The sequence below is a fragment of the Corvus moneduloides genome, chromosome 5 (genome assembly GCF_009650955.1).
Source record: "Corvus moneduloides isolate bCorMon1 chromosome 5, bCorMon1.pri, whole genome shotgun sequence".
NCBI classification, from domain to species: domain Eukaryota; kingdom Metazoa; phylum Chordata; class Aves; order Passeriformes; family Corvidae; genus Corvus; species Corvus moneduloides.
In genome coordinates, this window is record NC_045480.1 from 54,127,532 (window position 1) to 54,150,406 (window position 22,875).

The window sequence follows — 22,875 nt, forward strand, 5'->3', positions numbered from 1 at the left end:
ACTGATAACATCATTCTTATTCCCCTCCAGACTTTGAGTCATTATGGTATTTTCTTCCCTTCTTGCAAGTCTATAGTGCACAGCACAGCCCCATTTCACGATGTGTTAAACAAAACCCAACAAAGAAATAAAGAAGGGGTCAATAGAAGCTGTTAGCTACACACACATTACAGGCAATATACAACACCAGCGGTTGAATATTGACCTCAGGGCATTAACTCTAGTTTGGCATGCCATGCTACAGCACATGAACACATAGTCATCTTTACAACACAGAGCGGAATTTAAGAGACTCACATAATTGCCTGCGAGAAGGTACAGGAGCACTTCCAAATGCTGTGCCCTGTAAATAAAACACATTTTTTTTTGGAGCAAAGGATGTCAGATTAACAGCAGCAGCAAATGAAAAAAATGACAGGACATGAAGAAAATGAAGGCAGTGAATTGAAATAGAGACTGTTTAGATAGAGGAGTTTATTATTACTGAAGAACTGCAGTTCCTATTTTCAGATAAACATAAATTATAGTGGAGAAGGTTCTATGAGTAATCCACCCGTCAGTGAACACAGTGAACCAAAAGGAGAGAAAAGAGAGAGAAAGAAAGAAGACAGGAAAAAAGTATCAGCATAAGACAGGCATGCTCACACTTGTCAAAAATTAAATTTGATGGAAAAGACAATGTATGGAGTATATATATTAATATGAATTCCTTCACAACAATAAGAAGGCTCAATGACACCAATGTCTTAGCTGATACTGTCACTGTTTGAAGGTACATTTCAAACAGGTAGGAAGGAGAGCAAGCGCAGTACTGTTTGGTTCCTGACACTTCCTCTTCATCTCGTCTCCATAATTTTTAACATGTCCTCACTGGGTCAGTTTTATGCCAGCTGACAGGAAGCAGCTCTATTAAATCCCCAATCCATACACACAGTACACTCTTCCAATAGAGAGAGTGCTTCATCTTTTGTGCATTATGCCAGCAATTACCACACATCTCTGAAATACTAACTGTGCATGTAAACAAAACATGAATCAAATACCAAGCAAGTGATACCAGTAAGGAACTGTAGACAAATCTCTTCCCAGTGTGATCCCCAATTCCCACAATCTTCCTCAGCATACCTGCTCACTCCCCACCAAACCAACAAACCAATCCCAGAGAAACAAACTAATAACATCAAGAAAGAAGATGACTAGGTAAACTCTCATGTATAAAATTTGAAAAGCACTGTTAAAACAAACTATATTGTCTCATTCTGAATCCAGATCATGAATCAGAACTTCACTTTGAGTTTGTGTCCAAGACTGCATCCTCTTTCCCAATATAAAAGGGCATACAGATCATTTGGACTGGGTAGTCAAGGATGACTAATTACAGTAATACTTAGATTGGAAGTATTATCTTAAAAAAGAAAGATCAAACACCTGAAACTTATGAGACTTGAGTGGATGCTGGCTTCCATTTTGACTTTCATCATCTTTTTGAAGTCAAGGCTGGGAACTGATTTACCAGACACTTAGAAAGGGCTAGGCATTGGTGCTTAGAGATAATTTTCTCTTTCAGGTCTTGTGAAATTCCATTTTCCTTTGTCTAAGATGAGTGAAGCATATATATGCATATCTAGAAAGCCCTGTAGAAGACCCACCTTTACATCACTGATTCCCATACCACATTTTTAAGGAAAATCAGAATAATTAGGATTATTCTTCACTTAGATATCATGGCTGTGCCACTGAGACCATGGCTTGCTACTCTGTGGCCACATGCAGTGCAGGGTAGCTCTGCAGAAACCCTTTGTCTCACTACACCCCAAGCTTGTCACGCCAAGATTCCTTCCTGAAACTGCAGTAAGAGGTCACAGTCATGGCAACAAGGAGCCAAGGGAGCAAGCTGCAGTTAACTTGTGCTGGGCCAGCAAAAGTAGCTGCATCTCTTGTTTTCTTGGCTGCATCTCTGGTTTTCAGGCTGCTAGGAAAAGGCAGTAAGCTCTCCTATTTATCAGGAAAACATGCAAACAGGCAGTGTGCTCAAAGCTCTTTCCTTCAGGGCAGGCAGTGCCCTGAAAGTGCACTATCCTCCAGCCCCACAGTTTTTTATGGAGTTATTTCAGCATTGTCAAAGCCCATCTTTATTTCCAGCTAATTTCTCAGAGTAGCCAAAGGACAAATTGTTTGGGTACCAAATCCAGTAGTACATTTAGCACTTAAGACGAGTTCTTCAGTGGCTGCTAAGGCTTTACCTATTATTTCCAGTACTTTCTTAAATATTTTGAAAATAAAATACAGTTATTTGAGATGCTAAAAATGTTTATCTAAACCAAAGCTAGAAATACTGAAGAAAACACATTGCATAAGGGCAGTACCACTGTCTCCCCATTCTCCCAATTCTAAGTTATTCGGGGATGCTTAAAGGCAGCTGGCTAGAAAAGCTGAGGTACACAGTGGTACCTCATATTAAGGTACTTCCTAAAAGTAATTTTTCAGAACATCATTTAAGGACATTGAAATGATTTGTGAAATCATATACACAAAACAAAAAGCACAAAGTAAATTGGTCTGACAATGGTTAAAAGACCGCTTGCTTATTTAGCCAAAAGGGTTTTTTTTTCTGTAATTTGAATGTGCAGCATCTACATTGTACCCTCCATGAATCAAAAAGAAAAACTTTACACAGCCTCAACTTACATGAATCCATCAACCAAAGAATTGGGAACTTAATTATTCATTGCTGGTTACTATCATCACTCCTGACACAAATTATATATATACTAATTACATAATGCTTCTTTGAAAAGCAAGAAGTCAATGGATTTGACTGCATTATTTTACTCACATTTCTGATTTCCAGAGTAATTGGCCTTCTCAGGGGAAAGGATATACACCTTTATTTTTTTCTGAGCATACTCCAGAAATACATGTTTTCCTTCAGTATCATCTGGCCCAATAATAAAGAGTGTTTTTTAAAAACTAATTTAGGTTTCAGACATTCTCCGTAGAAAATTCAGGCCCTGCTAGAACGCATGGCAGTTCAACAGTTTCAATCACTTATAACTCTTTTTCTGTCCTCTCTGAGTGGTGTAACACTTAATCCTAAAAGTGTCTAGGCTTCCATGAGTTTCAGGGGTAAATACTACACTAAGTTTTCTGAGTCCTGTGATTCATAGAAATGTAGAGCCTTAAACAAAGATAACGTTACCAATAATGTAGAGGCATTGTAGATGACTAGTTACCTTGTAGTTACTAAGTTAATGGCTTACAAAAGTTAGCACACTCATCTGAAGTTCTAACTGGTGAACCCTTCCCCACCTTTTTGCTCTGCAATTTTAACTAAGAGATCAAATACACAACAGCATCTCTCAAATGACACTGACTTTCAAGCACTTTAAAGGCATTTTTGAATATACATGTGAGGAGAGAACAGGTATTAGTACCTGACAAGCTAGAGCTCAGGAATCCATCAAGATCTGGAAGCTTCTAAAAGTGTCAGGATGCCTCATTTATAACACCTGGCCTATGCCGAAGGCCAATGAGGGCTGTTTTTAGGACTGCTTTGCACATGAACTCAGTATGACAAGAAAATACACCAGCTCAGTTCTTGATTCTGGCCTACATCCTATAGCCTTTGTCACAAATATATTGAGATTTCAATCTGAAGTGCTTGCTGGACTGGGAGGGCCAGGGTGGCTTAAGGTTTAAGTACTATATGCAATCAGATTAATTTATTTAATATTTTTCATAGCATCACATGCTGAACTAAGCATGAACCAGCTAATTAACTCATGCTTAGGATAGATTTCCACGTTCCCAGTGAAAGAAGGGCACAGACTAATTTTTCTATATATTCCTGTGCCATGTAATTCAGTGCTATAGTCTCTGTTCCTCACAAGGGACAAGTAAGGGAGGCTTTTATTTTATCTTTTCTGCCTTCATATAACACATCTGCAGCATCCCCTCATTGTTAATGCAGGAATGTTTGATTACCCAAGACAGCCCTAAAATGAATGTGGATTTTATGCACCAGACAAGCAGATACACAGTTGTTCCATTTACATTCCTTCAATCAGTCATTTCTAATTTCTTTTCACTTAGCTTTCAGAAATGCAATCAGAACATTACAAAACTCAGTTCTTTTTGAAAACACTATCAATTTTTAAACTTGTCAAGGTGAGAGTATGACACAGTTTCTGTCAGAAGTCACAGTTAAGTATTCACTGAAAACTCCAATGAACTCTGCAAGGGAATATGGCATTTAGTTCCCACTGCTGTTTTGTTCCTCACATCCTCACGTTGAACAAAACCAGTTACTGTCAGCTTCTCAAAGTAATGACTAAAACCACCAAACAGTCTAAATATTTATGACTGTAGCTATTCTGGGACAACAGCAGCAAGGAAATCCAAATGAAAAGGGCTCATCATTCCACCTGTTCAACAAAACAAAACATCCAAGTATGTATTAGTTTGCTGTTCAAAGGAAGCTTTTCACTAAAAATACTTTACCAATTGTGTATGTTTCCTACATCTCTATGAACCCTGAAGTTAGGATTTCACCTGTTATTAACTGAATATAGTGACTGAAGTCCTCTGGGTTCACCTTGAGCAACTTGAAAATCTGAGTATTGAAATATATGAAACAATCAAATCAATACAGCTAAATATCCCCTCTGCAGCATAACTACACAAATACTGCTGTTCTCTTTTTGTCACTTGCTATGAGAAATCTCCATGAAGATGTGTATTGACAACAGACCAATCAATGCCAGAAATAAATAGAAGAGCTCGCTACCCATCAAATGAATGTTTTTCCAATAAATGCCCTCTATTCCCTTAGAGCACAAACCCACCTGCTACATGCTTAAAAGGCAGATTAAGAAAAAAAAAAGAGACATCTGCCCCAAGCAACCCAAAACCTCTAAACCATCTCAGCCTCATGTTATGGTTTTAAAAGAGGGTAACTCATTTTCCCTAGAAGTTTCCCTAGCACACAGTACTTTAATATGAACTTATCCCTTGTTTCTCATCACAGAAATTACGGCAATACCACAGAATGTTTCAGAACACTACTAAGAAAAAAACCCCACAGTCTTAGCAGACAGGCTGTAGTGAAGTCTTAGTTCTTACCACATTAAAAAAAAGTTCAACTGATCTCACAAGTGTTCAGAAAGGTAATTCCACATCAGTACATGATGGCAAAATACCACTGTAAGATTTCCTAGAGACAGAAAGACTTGCTGTATCACTCCCACATTCTCCTGTAAGAGCAGGGTATGTTTCTTTCATAAAGAGAGTAAATACTAAAATGGTTCGATGTGCTTTGGTGTGATGGCTTTCACTTGTACACACAGCACTTCACCAGATGAGTCTATCAATGAAGTGATACACAAAGTAGTGTGCTGCTACTCTGAGCTCAGGACTGAGTTCAGGAAAGGCTGCCTTGGATCTACTACTTTTCCAATGCAATACCACTCTTAAAAGGTTTTCTATATGTAAGTTAATTCAATGTAATGACATTAGCATGTCTTCAGATATGGTGCCACCAGATTCTAAAAGATGCAGACTTCTACCAAACCTCAGGTTCTTTCTTCAAAGTTTCAGTTTTGGTGCAACAAACTTACTCATGAACACCTTCTTGATCACTGGATTTTACTGTACAACACTCAACCTGCACTCAATTTCATTTCAAGATGTTTACTGTCTTGATAGAAAATTTGCTTTTTGTCACGATCTATTTTTTGTGTGAGCTGATTCAATGGGACTATGTCAGCTAGCTTAGCTTTGCCCTGTTTTCTACCTGAAATTCATACACTACCTTTTAGTAATTTAAAAAAACAATCCCATTTATATTTTATTTTTAAAAAAATCCCATTTAGAATTTTATTTTTAAAAATTCCCATTTAAAATTTTAAGTGCTGAGACCACTTCTACTTATGTAGAAACCATCCATCCTTCAGGCTCATTTTGACAAGTTGAATACAGAGAGGGGAAGACCTTGAGACTCTGGAAGGTAAACCATCTGCATAAAAATAAATGAAAAATCAGAGTCAAAGCAGTAATATTAAAGAGGAGCACCAACACTTTACAGCCAAACTCAAACAGAACAGGAACTCTTTTACCTTTTAGAAAGATAGGATTAGAAAACGCTAAAAAAACCTCAGGCAAGCACACCCTCTCCCATTATTTTTCAGAAGCAATTGTTTACAACTTAATCTCCTCTATAGCATTACCCAACTTTAATAATGGCCAGCATTCAGTCTTTACATTCCCTCTGATGAAAAACTGCTTATCATTTGTGTCTTCTTCCTTTATTAGATTTCAGATCGCAATGTGCTTTACCTTTAACAAAGAAACAACAACAAAAATGTTTTGTTTCTGTGGTGGCCTAAAATAACAAAAGGCCTTCATACAATACCAAAATATTTAAATGTATATGCAATTGAAGATGATCGCACATAATCACACACATTTATTTTCATTTCTTTGAAAGCTATGCCAGGCATGAACAAAATTACTAAAAGAAAATATCCCCAAGAGCAAATGTTGCTCCACAGACTACAGATATATTAATACAAATATGTTCCTCCTCAAAACACAATCCAAACTGAACTTATAGCTCAATAAGGAAGACATATTTCCATCTTAAAGTTATCAGTAAATATTTTACTAGCAGTCTCTTGGCACATTTTCAACTCTGAATCAACATTTACATGCACTTTTCAGCAATCTGCTTCCACATTTAAGTGAAGTATCCTAAAATACACTTTCACACCAGAGTTTGGATTGCCATCTCATAAGGCCAAACTACACATACTACCTTAGATCCAGATACAATCAGTCAAGGCAATAACAGTCGTTCTGGGTACTTACAGTCCCTCATGTGATAGTGATAGGATACACGTTTCAAATGGATAATTCAAGGAATGTTTCTGTACAGACAGCTTCCCTTTTAACTGAATGTTTCCTTGCACTGCCTCACGAGAAACAAAAACCTGCTCAAGTTCCTAAGGTAGGAATTTCTAATAAATTGTGGATCCCTGGATGTCCCAACATCCGCTGAAATACTGTTCTTACATTTAAAGAAAACTTTCTGTAAACATAATAAAAGAAGTAAATAGGAAAATACTAACTCATTTGCAGACATCTCATTCACACTATAGATGTCATGTTACATTAATTTCTTACTCACTTATCTCCTGATTCTTTCTCCTTTTGGGAGACTTGACTTAAGGGAACTTGAATTTTGCTGCCCTGCCTTCAGTTCTATACAAATCATTTTAAAGCCACCATGCTTTGCTCATTTTTTTGTGAACCTGATTTTTCAGGTCACTTAGGCACTACTGCCTATGATGTCTTTCATTTAAAGCATATTCTCTGCATACATTTCAGTAAAAGTGTTCCTATTTTAGGGCTGTGCATGGGAAATTCAGACTGAAGTTGCTGGGCAGCCTCAGTACTTAGTCACCTTCTACCCCTTTTCTCATTCTTCTAAGCCCTTTGCTCCTGCCAAAAGCCACCATTCTGCTGACAGTCTAATCCAGGCTGATCCCATGTATTGAGGTCCTCTTACCTGAACTAAGTTTTTCACTAATGGCCACTTTTTTCTTGTACCTGGTTCATAGCTATGATACCCAACTCTGCAAAGTGAAGTTCAGCTACTGTTTGGCAAAACATAAAGGATCTCTTTAAAAACAACAACCACAACAAAGTAATTCATTGCATTATATAGCAAGTCAATTTGGCATCTATTTTAAGGACAATTAGAAACCTTCTATGCTACAAATTGCCACATACATTAGACAGTGTGTCGCAAAAGAATAAAACTCCCCAACATTTAAACTTATTTCATATCAGAAAAATACTTTTTGCTGATCTGTGTTTAGTACAGGGCTCTAGATGGCTTAAGGAGTCCTGGGTACCTCACTGCCTCTCAGTGCACGTTACCTTTCCAGGTGGAGCGGATGTCATTCCTTATGTGAACAATGTACCTGGAAGCAATGCCTGTGGGTGAATCTGATATTCTCCAGGAGTAGACACACTGATTCTGAGACAAGGCGACACGGGGCCAGGTCGGTTTTTTTGAAGACTGCTCTTATTTAGCACTAAGTTACTCGCTGCATAAACCATAGGAAACTTTCTTCACTAGATTCAAAGGGAGGCAAAAAGACAAAGGATTCTGTTTGTGAAGTTAATTCTTTTCACATCTCATTTTTAGCTATTGTTGTTTTTGCCATACAACTATCTTCAGATATATACATATGCATTAGAAGTGCCTACAGAACATTCAAGAACCACATCAAAAATACATATGGTATAGATGTATGCACATCCTACTGATGGATTATTACACAACCCACACCATTCTAGTTGGAAGAGACCTTTCTCACATAGTCTTCCTGCTCAAAGCCCCTTGTCAACAATGAATTTTGACTTAACCACCCCTAAATTAAAAATTCAATAGAGTTAAGGGCAGAGACCATTGGATGATTGTATCTAGATCAGAACATAATGCTGCAGTAAATGTTTGTACAAAGCTTAACTAAATGCCTAGGGATTCATATTCCAATTTTAATTTAACCAGAACGTAATGCTGAAGCACACATTCACAGCTACCTTTTCAGCTCAGCTCACATTTTCACTAGAGCTCATTTATTTCTAAAAAAAATCCCTCTGTGGTTTCATAAAAAACAATGTTAATGCTGAAAAGAAATATACAGTAACGTAAAAACTGTGCTGGTTTTGGCTGGAGTAGAGTTAATTTTCTCCCCAGGGGCTGGTATGGGGCTATGTTTTGGATTTGTGCTGAACACAGGGTTGGTAACATAGAGATGTTTTTGTTATTGCTGAGCAGGGCTCACACAGAGCCAAGACCTTTTCTGCTTCTCATCCTGCCATGCTGGCAGGGAATTTGGGGGTGCATGAGAAGTTGGAAGGAGACCCATACAAGAGACATGACCCAAACTGACCAAAGGGATATTCCATATCCTATGAAGTCATGCTCAGGATATAAAGCAGGAGGAAGAAGAAGGAAGTGGAGGATATTTGGAGTGATGGCATTTGTCTTCCCAAATCACTGTTACACATGACAGGGCTCTGCTCTCCTGGGGATGGCTGAACACCTTCCTGCCCATGGGAAAGAGTGAATGAATTCCTTGCTTTGCTCTGCTTGCATGTGTGGCTTTTGCTTTACCTGTTAAACTGTCTTTATCTCAACCCATGAGCTTTCTATCTTTTGTCCTTCTGATTCTCTCCTCGATCCCACTGGTGAGGGAGTGGGTGAGTGGCCGTGTGGTTGCTGGCTCGGGTTAAAACATGACAGCAATGTTTGAAATTTGGATTTTTCTCCCTCTTGCAAGCTGCAAATCTATTCACATGCCTAGAAACTGCAGATGCAGACCTGCAGACCTTCAGTGTTTGCTTTGCCACATTATATAAATACTTCCACAGTTCTGTATACTATTTCCTGTAATTGTCACTGTTGGAAATACCCCTGCAAATCAAACTCATTTTCCTATTTTTTAGGGGTGAATATGAAGCTTGTACAAATCACCATGAGTGTGATTACCAGTGCCAGTTTCAATGTGATTACGTTACAGGTCTGACCAAAAGTCACTGGAAGTCTTTCGAATCCCAAAGTATATTCATGTGTAAGCTGAAATACAGTATAGAGTGTTCTCTGTATCAATTAGTTGTCCACATGAAGGCAGGTACTCACAATCCACGAGGTAGAATAACTGCAAATCTCCTGCTTAATTCCATTAATTTAAAAGTTATTTGTAACAAATAATATAAGCAGCTAACACCAATAACTCATTAATACAAATAACATGAGGCATTAAACCAATTTGATGGCTCAATTATGAAAGTAAGGATTATAGTTAAAAAATACCTGTAAATAAAAGAATTCATATTATTATACACACAAAAAAAGGTGACTGATTGGCGAGAAAGAAAAGGAATGGTTATTAGAAGATGAACAATCACAGTCATTATAAAAACAATTGCCACTGATCAATGTTTGATGTCCCCCATGTCAGGACTCCTGGACCTAACTGGTAAATGCTCACATTACAACAAAACACTGCTGCAGGGGTGTGGGGCTGAGAAAGGCAAGGAAGCAGGGAACATTATCATCCTTACCCAGTAGAAAAAAAAAAAAAAAATTGGATAAAAGTTCTTCTCTTATGCCCAAAGCTGAAGCAAACTGAGAAAGATTTTATTGCTGAGATGTATGTTAATTTGTATCACCTTCAAACACAAGACTTCTTTTTTTTCAGTCTGTTGATTCAGCTTCTTTTCAAAACCAAATTAAAATATAAATAAAACACATCCTACGCAAGAAAAGGGACATGATTCTGGATACATCTCATTTCGATTTTTCTTTTACAAGCAGTATGACAAGCCCTCAGAATTTAATTTCCAACTGCCTGGTAGTAAATGTCTTAATTTCTCAGCTCCCCAAGACAGTTATCTTTTCTGACTACTCTTTTCCTTTAAAAAGAAAATAATTTTTTGTTTCCAGAATATGTAGATGGGAGTGTCTTGCCAGTTAAATCTTACAAATAACAATAATTATAAAAATCCCAGCAGAAAAATTAAAACCACAAAAATTTTTATGATTCCCATACCTAAACCACAGTCTGAATAATGTGCTCATGCTTTGAGCCACTTTTTCAGCATCTGAGCTTTTGAATTGATACAATAAAAAATGATTCTTTGTTGAACAGATGGCCAATCACAAAAGTTTGCTTTAGATTTAGCTTTGCAAACTGCTTCTTGTCTTTGTTTTCATGTAGTTTAACATATATATGAGTTAATTTGACCTATGTTCACCTGAGAAATACAGTATTTCACCTTTTTTGGCAAGTCCAGATGCAGATCAGTGATGAGTGGCACGCCTCAAGGGTCTACTGGGACCAGTACTGTTTAATATCTTCATCAAAGGCCTGGACTGTGGGATCTAGTGCACCCCAGCAGGTTTGCAGAGGACACCAAGCTGAGCGGTGTGTTTGATGTGCCTGAAGGACAGGATACCATCCAGAGAGATCTGGGCAAGCTTGAGAAGTGGGCCCATGGGATCCCACTTTAACAAGACCAAGTGTTAGGTCCTGCACCTGGGTCAAGACAATCTCTGGTTTCATCCCAGGGGATGAACAGATCCAGAACAGCCCTGCCAAGAAGGACTTGGGAATGTTGGTGGATGAGAGGCTGGACATGACCCAGCCATCTGCACTCACAGCCCAGAGAGCCAAACACATCCTGGGTTGCATCCAAAGCAGTGTGGGCAGCAGGGGGGGGAGGGGATTCTGCCCCTCTGCTCTGCTCTGGTGAGACCCCACCTGCAGTGCTGCAGCCAGCTCTGGGGTCCCAGCACAGGAAGGACATGGACCTGATGGATCGGGTCCAGAGGAGGGTCACAGACACAATCAGAGGGATGGAGCACCTCTCCTGTGAGGAAAGGCTCAGAGAGTTGGGATTGTTCAAGCCTGGAGAAGAGAAGGCTCCAGGGAGACCTTATGCAGCCTTCCAGTACCAAAGGAGGGCCTGGAAGAAAGATCGGGACAGATCCCAGCAGGGCCTGCTGCAATAGGACCAGGGGTAATGTTTTTAAACTCAAGGAAGGTCAGTTAGGGTTAGATACAAGGAAGAAGTTTTTTTACAATGACAGTGGTAAAACACTGGCACAAGTTGCCCAAAGAAGTGGTGCATGTCCCACCCTTGGAAACATTCTTGACTAGGTTGGATGGGGTTCTGAGCAACCAGATCCTGTTGAAGATGTTCCTACTCATTGCACAGAATTGGACTAGATGACCTTAAAAGGTCCCTTCCAACCCAAACCATTCTATGATTCTATATAATATAAGGCTACCCATCAGCTTTTTACAGAAGCATTTTAGCATAGTGTTTCAATAGCATCTTAGCTGTTTAAGGAACTTACTGCTAAACAAACCCCGAACCCACAACACAACCGCAGGGCATTACTCTGTTACCAACCTGTGTGGTGCTATTACTATTTTTCTGTTCCTACTTGATTTTGTACTACTTTCAGTGTGAGGGCTGGCACACCTTTCAGACACACACTCTCTATTCCATTTAAGCTTGTCCCTTCCCCAATATTTATCCAGAAATAATCAGCTGAACATTATTTTTTCCAACCTCTTATACAAAAGCATTTTCAAAACAAGTGAATGCCTTGTAACTACATTAAAACATTCTGAACACAACTCAGTCCCTTGCCTCTGTTGCTTGTCAGATGCCCTGATATCTCATTAATGCATATTTTCCTAAGAATACCATGCTGCATGCTTCACACAAATCATGTGTGGCACAACAAAACCTAATTCGGTACAAAACATTTCTTCCTTCCCACACTTTGCAATTGAATTAATATTTTTATGCAGTCCCAAAATGGAAAAGTCTTTTTAGCATTTAATATATTAAAATTCACTACTATCATTAGATTTGCTGGTAGCGTACATGCAATAATAAATTCCAGCTTTTTCCTGAATGGACAGTAGGCTATGAAGAAAAAAAGAGTATCTATTTTACTAAGTAGATTTATCAATGAAGCATAAAACAAGAGAAAACTATAGATGGGGACAAAAATGAGGAAACAGAAGAAATGGAAAAACCTGGGAGGAGATGATGGCCTAAAAGTCTGCTCTCTTCTTAGAATCAGTAACAATGCCAAGTCAAGATCTCAGCTGCAGCTTACAGATTATGCTGTGTGGAAATAACTACTAATAAATGTAGGTTGAAACATAACTGAAAATAAGGCAGATGATGTTTCTACTTTGAACTCCAAAATGCTGCAGACATTTTGGGTTTAGGTTTGGGGATCTTTGCAATTCTCATTTGATTAGAAGTCTGCGCAGCTAGAGGTACATTCAAGCTGGGTCGAGCCTTCTAACTGAAATTTCTTCTAACTTCCCAAATCACAGGGATAACCACTACAAAACAGAGGAGATTAGATATGGGAAAAAATAACAACTATTGGAAAGTAGGTTATTAAACACAGTAGGATTCAAACCTGAATGACAAGGCAAGAAGTTACAAGGGGTCTTTTGTGAGGGTAGTGTTAGTTACACATTTACATAGACACAGGATTTGATATCATAGCAGCTTTCAGAAGTACCACAAAAACAAGAGCAACATCTGTTTGTTTTCTGTATCACTGATGAGAGTCACCTTGACCTTTCAATGTTTCGAGATTTCTTTTTTTTAATTTTTTTTTTAATTTTTTTTTTTTTTTTTGTTATAGCCTTGAGGCTACTGTCAAAGAAAGGACATGAGCTATTAAGAAGAGAATACCAGCTATGATGAACAAAACTGTCCTAGAGTGAGTGTTGTAACAACAAACATGGGTTTTCAAAATGTTTTCCCTCTCCTTTTAGAGAATGTCTACTAGAGTGAGAAGGAGGTATTACCAAGAACATGAAGAATAAAACACAGCCATTTGTCTGGAGGTTCAGGGCATACTTTTTCTGTCTCCCAAATTAACAAACATATAAACTAATATAAATAAATGAAAGGAAAAAAACCCTACTAATCCTTTAACTTTCAATATGCTCTGTGCCTTAGAACTCAAGTTTCTCCTTCTGGTACCAACAGTGTACTTGTCACCTCATCAAAGAACTTGTACCTCTGAGTACTTCTTATCAGTATGCACCTCATCAAAACAAGTGTTTACTATTATAAACAAAAAAAATTATTATCACTGCAACAACTATTTAAAAGCTGCCAAGACATGATTAACAGTAACTAAAGTTACATTTAGAAATCAAACTCTCATTTACATATTATCCACTGTCCTAATGATGCACCTTCAAACAGAGACCCCTTTTTAATAGAACAGCTTTTTTTGAAGTTAAATTCTTATGATCAGAAAGGTTTATTTCACTACCCACTAAAAAACACACTTGAGAATGAAAAATTATTAGCAGTTTTATGGCACACAGCACTTCAATATTTCGGCACATAAACCCATCATTAGCTTGGAGGGAAAAGAGGCACAGCTCTAACTGTACTTTGAATAATTTTAAGTATTTGTTAACACACACACACACACACACACACGAGACTTCTCAATGTATCTCATGCATCCAAGCCTCCCAAACAGGAATCTTCTTTTTCTCCAACAGAATATATAACACATGCTCACACTGCCACTATGCCTTCCTGCGTCAGACATACAGCAGGAAAAATTTTACACTACCCTTGCCTTGAAAAGCCCTTCAACTTCTTTTTCACTACCTCAAAAAGACTGACAGAGAAAAAGGCAGACAATGAATGATGAAGAGGTAACACTTGCCAAGAAACCAGAGCTATTATTAAGCAACCCTTGTCTGCCCTTCATATGGTACCTACAGCCACAGAAGGAAGGCTGGATGGGAAGATCATCTACAGTGTAGGGACAGGGCAGGGGCAAGCAAGCAGATTTGAAAGTGCTGTTCGTTTTCAAATTCTACAAACTTCCAAGACTTCAATGTCTTCACAAAATCCATAAGAAGAAGAGAAGAGAATAAAGAAAAAGAAAAAAAAGAAGAATTTTTCATAGCAAGCTATACCTCTCAAAGCTCAAGGAGAAGTAAGGTGATTAAAGTATGAAAATGGAGCTCCATCCTACTGTGAAGCACATGAAAAGATATACTCAAACAGAAACCAGAAATGCCTAGAAAAGAAACATTACACTGTACATGGAGGTAACTTCAGTTACAAAAGCCGCAAAGCCCCAATAAATATTCACTGCAGGAACCAAAGGAAAGAGCACAAGACAGGTCAAGAAAAGACAAGTGCAAAGGTTTTGCAGATCAGCAAAGAAACACATCACACACTCAAATATAAGCAAGAAAACCAGCAGAAAAGCAATCTGAAAAGGAGAATCACATGAGTTTGTTGACCCTGCAGCAACTGATACAGTCAGAATAGGCATGAAGAATGAGAATTGAAGAGTTGTAGCTCAAAATGTCACCAATTTCCTGTTTTCTTGTGCTTTACAAACATGGATGAGGCCACCAAGGTCTTGCTTGTGCTCTCACAGAGAACCTGGTCTGTGCCCAGGACCAAGAGGTGGAAGGTTAATGCACTGACTTGCAGCACTGGCTCACCACTTCCATACAAACCTTCACAGGTCTCATTTGAAAAGCTTTGTGTCTAGCTGAGCTAGTGCTAGTTAAAATGTGCCAAAACCAATTAGTGAATAAAGATGCTGCTATAGCAACGGCATCTAATTTTCCAATTAGTAATAATTGCTGAAACACCTGCCATAAAACATAAATACGTTTGGATTGGGGGTCTCTAAACGAACTTTGCTTTAAAGTTTTTTTTCTTTCTTTCTTTCTAAGTTGACCTTTATCATGATAATGAAAGAGAAGAAAGTGCCAGTTCTCTTTTTGCTGTAACATAATACAAATAGACAAAGTATTATTTATTTTTACAGGAATCCCAAGAATGTGTCCTAAAGTCTTAAACTAATTAACTACGCTGTGCTTAGAGATTCTCAGGAAGGAAAAAAAAATCCAGATGGCACTCAGTTTACAAAGCAGAGCAGTGCAATGAATGCAATATTGAAATACCACCTGTAGGATGGAAATGCTCTGATTCACAGTGTGTGTTCTGAACTCTGAACATACACTTTTCACATCTAATTTTGAGTATAGCTGTACTGTCCAGTTCCAGTCACAAATGGAAATGGGACTCACACTTGCTCTGCGTTACACCTAAGAGATTCTTAGCACCCTTTTGTATCAGCCAGCACCCACCCACACATTGGATGTATCTGAAGTCAGTAATCTAATGCTGATTTCCTCTCTTAGACAACCCCACATGAGAGTGCACAGTACTCCATGGTCTTCCAGTACTTCAATTTTCTGTATTTCAAACATTTACCCTCTCTCTCCACCTGTGCAGACACTAAACCCCAGGACAACTACACAATCAAGTACTTATAGGTTTCAGTGAAGCAAAAGAAAGTGTGCCAATTTTTCCTCTGCAGTGAAATGACTGATCATACAACGGTGAAGCATTTCAGCCATTTAGAGTGTAAAAGACCAGCCACATACTAATTCCCCACTTGTAAGAGCCTAAAATCACCCATAAGGATTCCCACTTAAGCCTCTTCAGAGACCCTAACCAGAGTGAACATAAGCAGTTAATCAGAAAGCCAAGTTTCCCAACAAATGTAATAAATTCCCAAATGGCCAAGCCCAGCAGCGCTTCTTGAAACAGCAGCAGCAGTAACTGCAGCAAACAGATGTTGTTGTTTCACAAAGATAAGTTTTAACAAACACTTGAAGACATGGCTCAAAAACATTATTTCTGTATCACAACATAGTTTCAACTTTTTTTTTTTATTATTATTTGAACAGGAAATAAGAACAACAGTCATAAATAACAAATTTACACTTTTAGCAAGGTACACTGCTCATTGCATTTACATTTGTAAACTGCTTATGCCATCTGTTGGGACCAACAGAAACAATCTGTAGATTTTTTTTCTGGGGGCTTTTTTTGTTGTTTAAAAAAATTATCTAAGTAACCTTTTATGGAAGCGCCCTCTCAGTTACACGCTAGTGTATTGCGCTTCAGAGTTTCAATAACACTAACCTCAACAATTTACATAAAATCACACTGCTTGCCCAGTTATTATGCCTGAACTCCAAAGGGGCATCTTTAGATAGAGGTACTTACCTAAAGATTCCTATTTCACTAAGCAAGTCACTTTCACATCACCTTTGAAAGGTGCTGTCACAACAACAAATACATTTTGAGATAACAAAGTTTGTGATAAAGGCTCTTCCAAAATTATGGATTATGCTCACACTCTGAATGCTTAGAAATAAGATATAGATTATATATCTTGCAAGATTTCTATAAGAAATAGATATTTTCTATGCTTAAACCATACTAAGGCACATAAGGTGCCAGGGAAGCTACTGGAAATGTTGCCATTGAAATGAATGCAAAATTGTGTCAAGGCTGAAGAAAAGCCTTAGTGGTCCCATTAAACAGCATAAGGGGTTGTTTTTTTCCTTGAGTTATTTCAGCCTCTGCAGAGCTGGCTTTTCATCCTGATACCACCTTCTAGCACTTCTATAAGCCAAGAGAACAGGTAGACTAAAAAACAAACCAACCACCCCTCTGAAGAGCCAACTAACCAAAACCATCCTACTTGTTATTACACAGCAACAGAATACTCTACACTGTAATTATATTTTATGACCAGCTTTCCATAGAAGGCCTTCTTCCTGTATTTCTAAATCAGGCAGGAAATTCAGTGTGCTTGAAATGCCAGAAGAACTCCTCCAACCCAACTTTTTTGGCAGATTCTAAAATCATTGTATTTATGAGATTATTTTTGGCTGTAAAAGAACAGAAATGTTTTCCAAACCTTCACACTAGTGCAGGACATAAGCTCACTTGCTTTAAGCATTGGTAATCTCATTGACACTGATAAAATTATTCATGCTTGGAAAATTAAGTGATTAAGTATGTTCTTACATTTTTTTCCTGGGCTGGACCTCTAGGTAATAGGCTTAACACACTGAACAGGCCGTGCATTACTTTTACATGATGGACTCTGTTCTAAAACAACTCAAGAAGTCAAGCATACTGTTTGTCTCTGGTCTTTTTGAGCATGTTAGTCTTTCAGGGGGACAAGTATGAATGGTGCTCTCTGAAAATGCCCAGTCTAGCATGAGAACTGAAGGGGGTAGAAGATACGCAATTACTTCACAAAAGGACCGATCTGCGAAGAATTGACAACGGGCTACACTGCAGGGAATGAGCTATGGTTTGTACTGTGAATTAAGATTTAATGAGTCCCTGGGCAAGTTTTGTCAAAGAAACTCAAGGAAAAAAGAAAAAAGAAGACTGCTTGATCATGTAGATTAGCTAAATGAAAATGCTACCTATGTATGTTAAAAATAAAATCTATCCAAAACAGAGTGACCTTGAACATTTAGCTACAGCACCAGCCATCAGGAGGTAAAGTATTCTGTTATTTCAATGTACTGATGAATTGGCTGCAATGAAAAGAAAACTACATTGTAAGAGTATTGCCAAATCAGAGTGACATATTTGTAATATGTGATTTCTGATAATAAGAGATTGTAAATATGCATTTTTTCTTTATGGAAAGGTTAAAAAAAGGGAACAGTTTTCTAGAACAACTAAAATAATCAATGAAATATACAAAATTTTTAATAGAATCTTATTTTTTTCCTTATACCCCCACAGAGACGGTAATCTTTAATTAGATGGGCACCATACCACATCCAACACACAAATGCAACTACCAAGGATAATTATCTAAATGATGGTAAGAGTTCAGTGCACAAAGTGATTTTTTTCCTTTGATAACTACACTGAGGAACTGGTTTTCAGGACAGAGCAAATAAAATTTATGGACTGATGCAGATATATCATAAGCATAAAGGGGTCATTTGGACAAAACATTTCAATCAGTTTGTCACAGAAGTAACTCCATTTCCTATTTCCAACTGATAATTTTAAATGTAATTGATAGTAAATTATTTGTGGAGCTAGGAACTAGAGGTCTCAAAATCATAAATACGAGAACATTTTTCAACAGTTTTTATTCTGTATTAGACATAAATTGGCACAGAGAACAGTGGAGAACATTCTGTTCCCAACAAACTGAAATCATCCACGTAAGACATAATCACAGCCCAGATTTCAAGTACCATAATTGCTGACTAAGAACACAGCCACCAAAGAGAAAAAGCATGATCCAATGTCTTCTCAAAGAGCTCACTGAATATCGCACATTTCCCAAAATAACAGCAAAAATGGCAGTTTTACTCTCTTTAAGAGACATAATGTTCCTCTGTAAAAGTGCAGGACAGAAAGTTCTCTATGGCAAAGCAAGAAATTCCAAGAAACTTAATTCTTCTAACTAGGGTCGTAATCAAAGGCAAGGCCAGAGGCACAAACCTGATGAGACGTGTTACAGCTTTTTCCCAGGACTTGATGGAAGCCATAGGAGTATCTGACCATGCTCAGGTCCAGATTAGACAGAAGAGGCTCAATCCCCTCTTCCATTCCCCAGCAAGAATCATTGAGTTGCAATCACGTCCTTAGCACCAGCAAGAATTTAAGGCTGTAGAAACATTTTCATAAGCAAAGTATTTTGTAGTTTTAAGGGAAGACCTCTCACAAATTATTATGGAAAAGCAGATTATAAAAATGTACAACATAAGTAACAAAATTGTCAGAATCTTCATTTTTCCACCCTCAGAGTTTAGTTTTTCTTTAGAAATGAGACCCTAAGGGATTAGCTCCCTTCTGCGTTGAACAAATATAGGATTTTAACACTACTGAAGCTACTTTTCTGTTGTATAAACAAGGTGCTTACTAGGTGATAGTATAACTAGTTGTCATAACTAGAGAAGAGCAATGCACTGAAATCACCTATATACAAACAGCATAAAAAAGAAGTAATAAAGAAAGCAGAAATCTTCATAATTTCATGCAAAACACTACCATCAGACTACATCTCTTAAATGCTGCAATTTTTTTTCCTTCATCTGCACTTACTTGAAATAGCTGGAAAAAATGTTCATTCTTATTTGCTATGAGAATCATGGTCAGTAAGTTAAGACTTCAAGATCCCCATGAGATATGGGCTACTAACAATAGCAAGCAAAGAGCCCTTCCCTAAAATGATACCATCTCAATAACAAGAACATATTGACACTTCTTCTCTGTTCAGGACATATATTATCAAGTGAATAAAACTCCCCTAATTCTACTCACTCAATGCTAGAAAAATACTTCTTGATGTAGTCTTCAAAAATCACAAAACACTTATACATCAATAGAGGCAGTAAATCACGGCCCTGATAAAAGCAATCTGGTTTTTGACTTCACCTTCTGCGTTCTCCTTCTTTCCATAATGCAGCTGGTCTTTGTTTCAATAAACTTTTGGGTACATGTTCTCTATCAATCAACACAAAGACTTATTAAAGACAAACAAGGTGGAAGAAAATCCAAGCAACATGAGAGAAATTCTAATCCAATGATGCCAGCAGCAAAACTTCTGTGTGACCAGGGCATCGTCTCCAGGCAATTCCCCAGGGAGAGGTAAAGTGGCCTAACAGTTTCAGCTCAAGTCAGAAAATGTGGAGAACTGCCAGATTTCAGGTATGACCCCCAGCAAGTCACACAGCTGCTCTCAATTTTCTCATTTGTTACACACAGATAACGAATCTGGCAAATGTACACTACCATAAAATAGCTAAGCATGACTATTGATTTTTGCCTTATAAAAGGCAACAGTACAGAACTCCGCTTAAGAACACTATATCCCTAGCTAGTAAGCAGGAGAATCTGGGAGGAGGATGATTGTCTACTTTCATAATTATTGATTTTTATAGGGTACATATCACTTTATTACCTTGACACTCTTTACATATGGAGCTTCTTAAGGAATTAACAAACCAAATAAAAGAAGAAATGGACCTTACATAAATGCCAGTAGCAGATCTGCTTTAAATTACAAAAATGATAGAAATGCTATTAAGTAGGCTACATGTCAGAGACTCCTTAGTGTTTAAACTTAATTAGAGGAAGACTTTCTTTTAGTAACATTCTGAATCTAAGAGAATTCACAGTCAGTTGTATATCTGCGAAAAACAATCACCACAGATTTCTAAATTCTATAAATGCAAAAAACTGAAAGAGGCTTTTTTGTGTATGTCCTGTTGGGGAGATCTGTGAAGTACAGCTAAGCACCCTCATATATGTATACATATAAAACACAGAAACTACTTCTGGAGTTTCTCCTAAAAGCTAACACAGTTTGGTTCTTAGTTGTTTGCCACCAGGACTTTAATCCTTCGAGCTGCACTCAGAAGGCCCAGGTGCCCTGTCCATGCAGGAGAAAAAATGAACTGATCAAGAGATAAAACCTTTTTCCCCCATGGAAACTAAGGTATAAATCCACACAAGAATTTTTTTTAAAACAGATTTCTTTTTTAAAGCCTGCTGAAATGTGCTCCTAGCTCCACCCTGTTCCAGCTCCTCACTGTTCCCTGCCATGCATCATTTAAATCATGGGCAGTAACTGCCACTGTAGCTGAGCCAGAACCTGGCAAGGAGCAGATGAAAAAGGAAGGGATCATAACCTTTTTGACCAGCTTTTTCAGGAGAGAAATCATGATGCTGGTACATACTGGCAAATAAAAAACACCTTTATTGCAAAATATCAGAAAGGCTGCTGCAACTACCATAGTGAATGTAAAAAATATCAGCAACTCTGACATGTTACATCTCTCCGTGGCAAGCCAAGGTTCAACAGTGTTTGCCACCTCATGGACGAACAGTAAAATACAGACTGTGGGTATATTCATGGCTGGTAGCAACTGGAAGCAGGATTAGAGGCTTTCAGATGAAAATTTGTTCTGTTCAGATGAACAGGATTTGTAGTCTTCCACAACAGTACTGAATATTGATTACAGCTACATGTAGTTGGATCTAGCATTTTCAAATCCCTTGCAAATAAGAGAAAAATTGTCTTCCTGAACACACTTGTTTGTTTCAATAGAAGAGATAGAGATGATAAGAAAAAAGAAAAAGGAAGAAAAAGGAGAGGGACCATTATCTAACTTTCTGGACCAATGATGGTTTTAATGTGCAATTTACAGAGCAAGTTTACTTGCATACTGCTCAACAGCAGTAAAAATCTATACCAATGCAGAATACACGACACCACAGCTCATCATAAACTACATTTTTCAGAGAAAGTAACATGCATGATTATTGACTATCAGGATAGAGCATGTGGTGAGAGTTCCTCTCCCCCCTCACACACCAGTGTTTAGTAGCACCTTTTTTCTTTCAGTCTAATGTAATTCGTGAGGTGCCAATTAACTGGCTCCAGATTCCCTACCCTTGTCCTAAAAAGTTCCAGAACCTGACCTGCTTCTCATTCCAGTCAGAGACTGCACAGAAAACATATGTTCAATCTCTTGCTTTTCTTCTCAGTCTGACTAGATTATTTGAAAAATCCCTTGCTAAATGCCATTTGTCTTAAAGGGGGTATTAGCATTAACTAGTTGCTAGAGCTGTTAACTAGCATGCTAGTTAAGGTGCTAGATGAAACATGAAGGCTCAGCCTAAATCTTTAAAATGCCATTATTCAGAAAAGGATTCATTTGGAATAATTGGAAAGGGATTAGATTGACTTCAAATCCGAGACCATTGTACAATAAGAATCAAGAAAACATTTAACCATTACCAGTAAACCACACATTTTCTGGGAGGCAAACTACATCGCTTCATTAGTCCCTGCCTTATCTAGCCAGGGACTAGGGTTCTCCCTCCAAAAACTGTGCAAATGTGTAATTTGGTACAATATTTGAGTAGTATTTTGATTTGTGTAAAAACTGGAGTAAGAGTATTGAGAGCAAGGGAATGTAAACTGACAACTGATATCTGTGACATAAATTAGCTGGAGTTACTGATTTACTCCCACTTCTAAAACTTCTTACTGATTATGGTGTTTTTATCTCCCATAAGCAGTGGTTTGTGGTTTGGTTTGTTCACCATTTAAGAAGTGCAGTCTGGCTAGATACTGCCCCAGGCAGAGTAATTGTACTTAACCAGAGATGGAATAAAAATATCCAATTTAGACTGCAAACTGTCTCTGTCTATAATGCATGTTAAAAACTTAAACGAATCTCAGACCAATACAACTTAAACCAATTCTTAAACGAAACTCTGTAGATCTTTCAAACTTACATTTATATTTTGACAGTCCACTGCACTTGGTTGCACAATTTTCTTTAGAAGGTTTCAGCACTTTGGAGATGGTTAGTGTGACAAATGGTTGAGTCTTCAAGAGATTGTGTTTTCAGCTCT

At 37.9% G+C, this 22,875-nt stretch overlaps 1 protein-coding gene across 5 annotated transcripts in view; it reads right to left on the reverse strand.

Annotated features, from left to right (window-relative positions):
- CCSER1 (coiled-coil serine rich protein 1) overlaps nucleotides 1-22,875 on the reverse strand; it is a 627,487-nt gene that overhangs the window by 129,096 nt on the left and 475,516 nt on the right. For 3 of the 5 annotated variants that reach the window (XM_032109387.1, XM_032109390.1, XM_032109388.1), the window contains exon 10: nucleotides 298-343. The exons of the other annotated variants lie outside the window; for them this stretch is intronic. In XM_032109387.1, coding sequence (XP_031965278.1) covers nucleotides 298-343 — 46 coding nt within the window. The remainder of the gene's footprint in view (nucleotides 1-297; nucleotides 344-22,875) is intronic. 5 annotated transcript variants of the gene reach the window in all.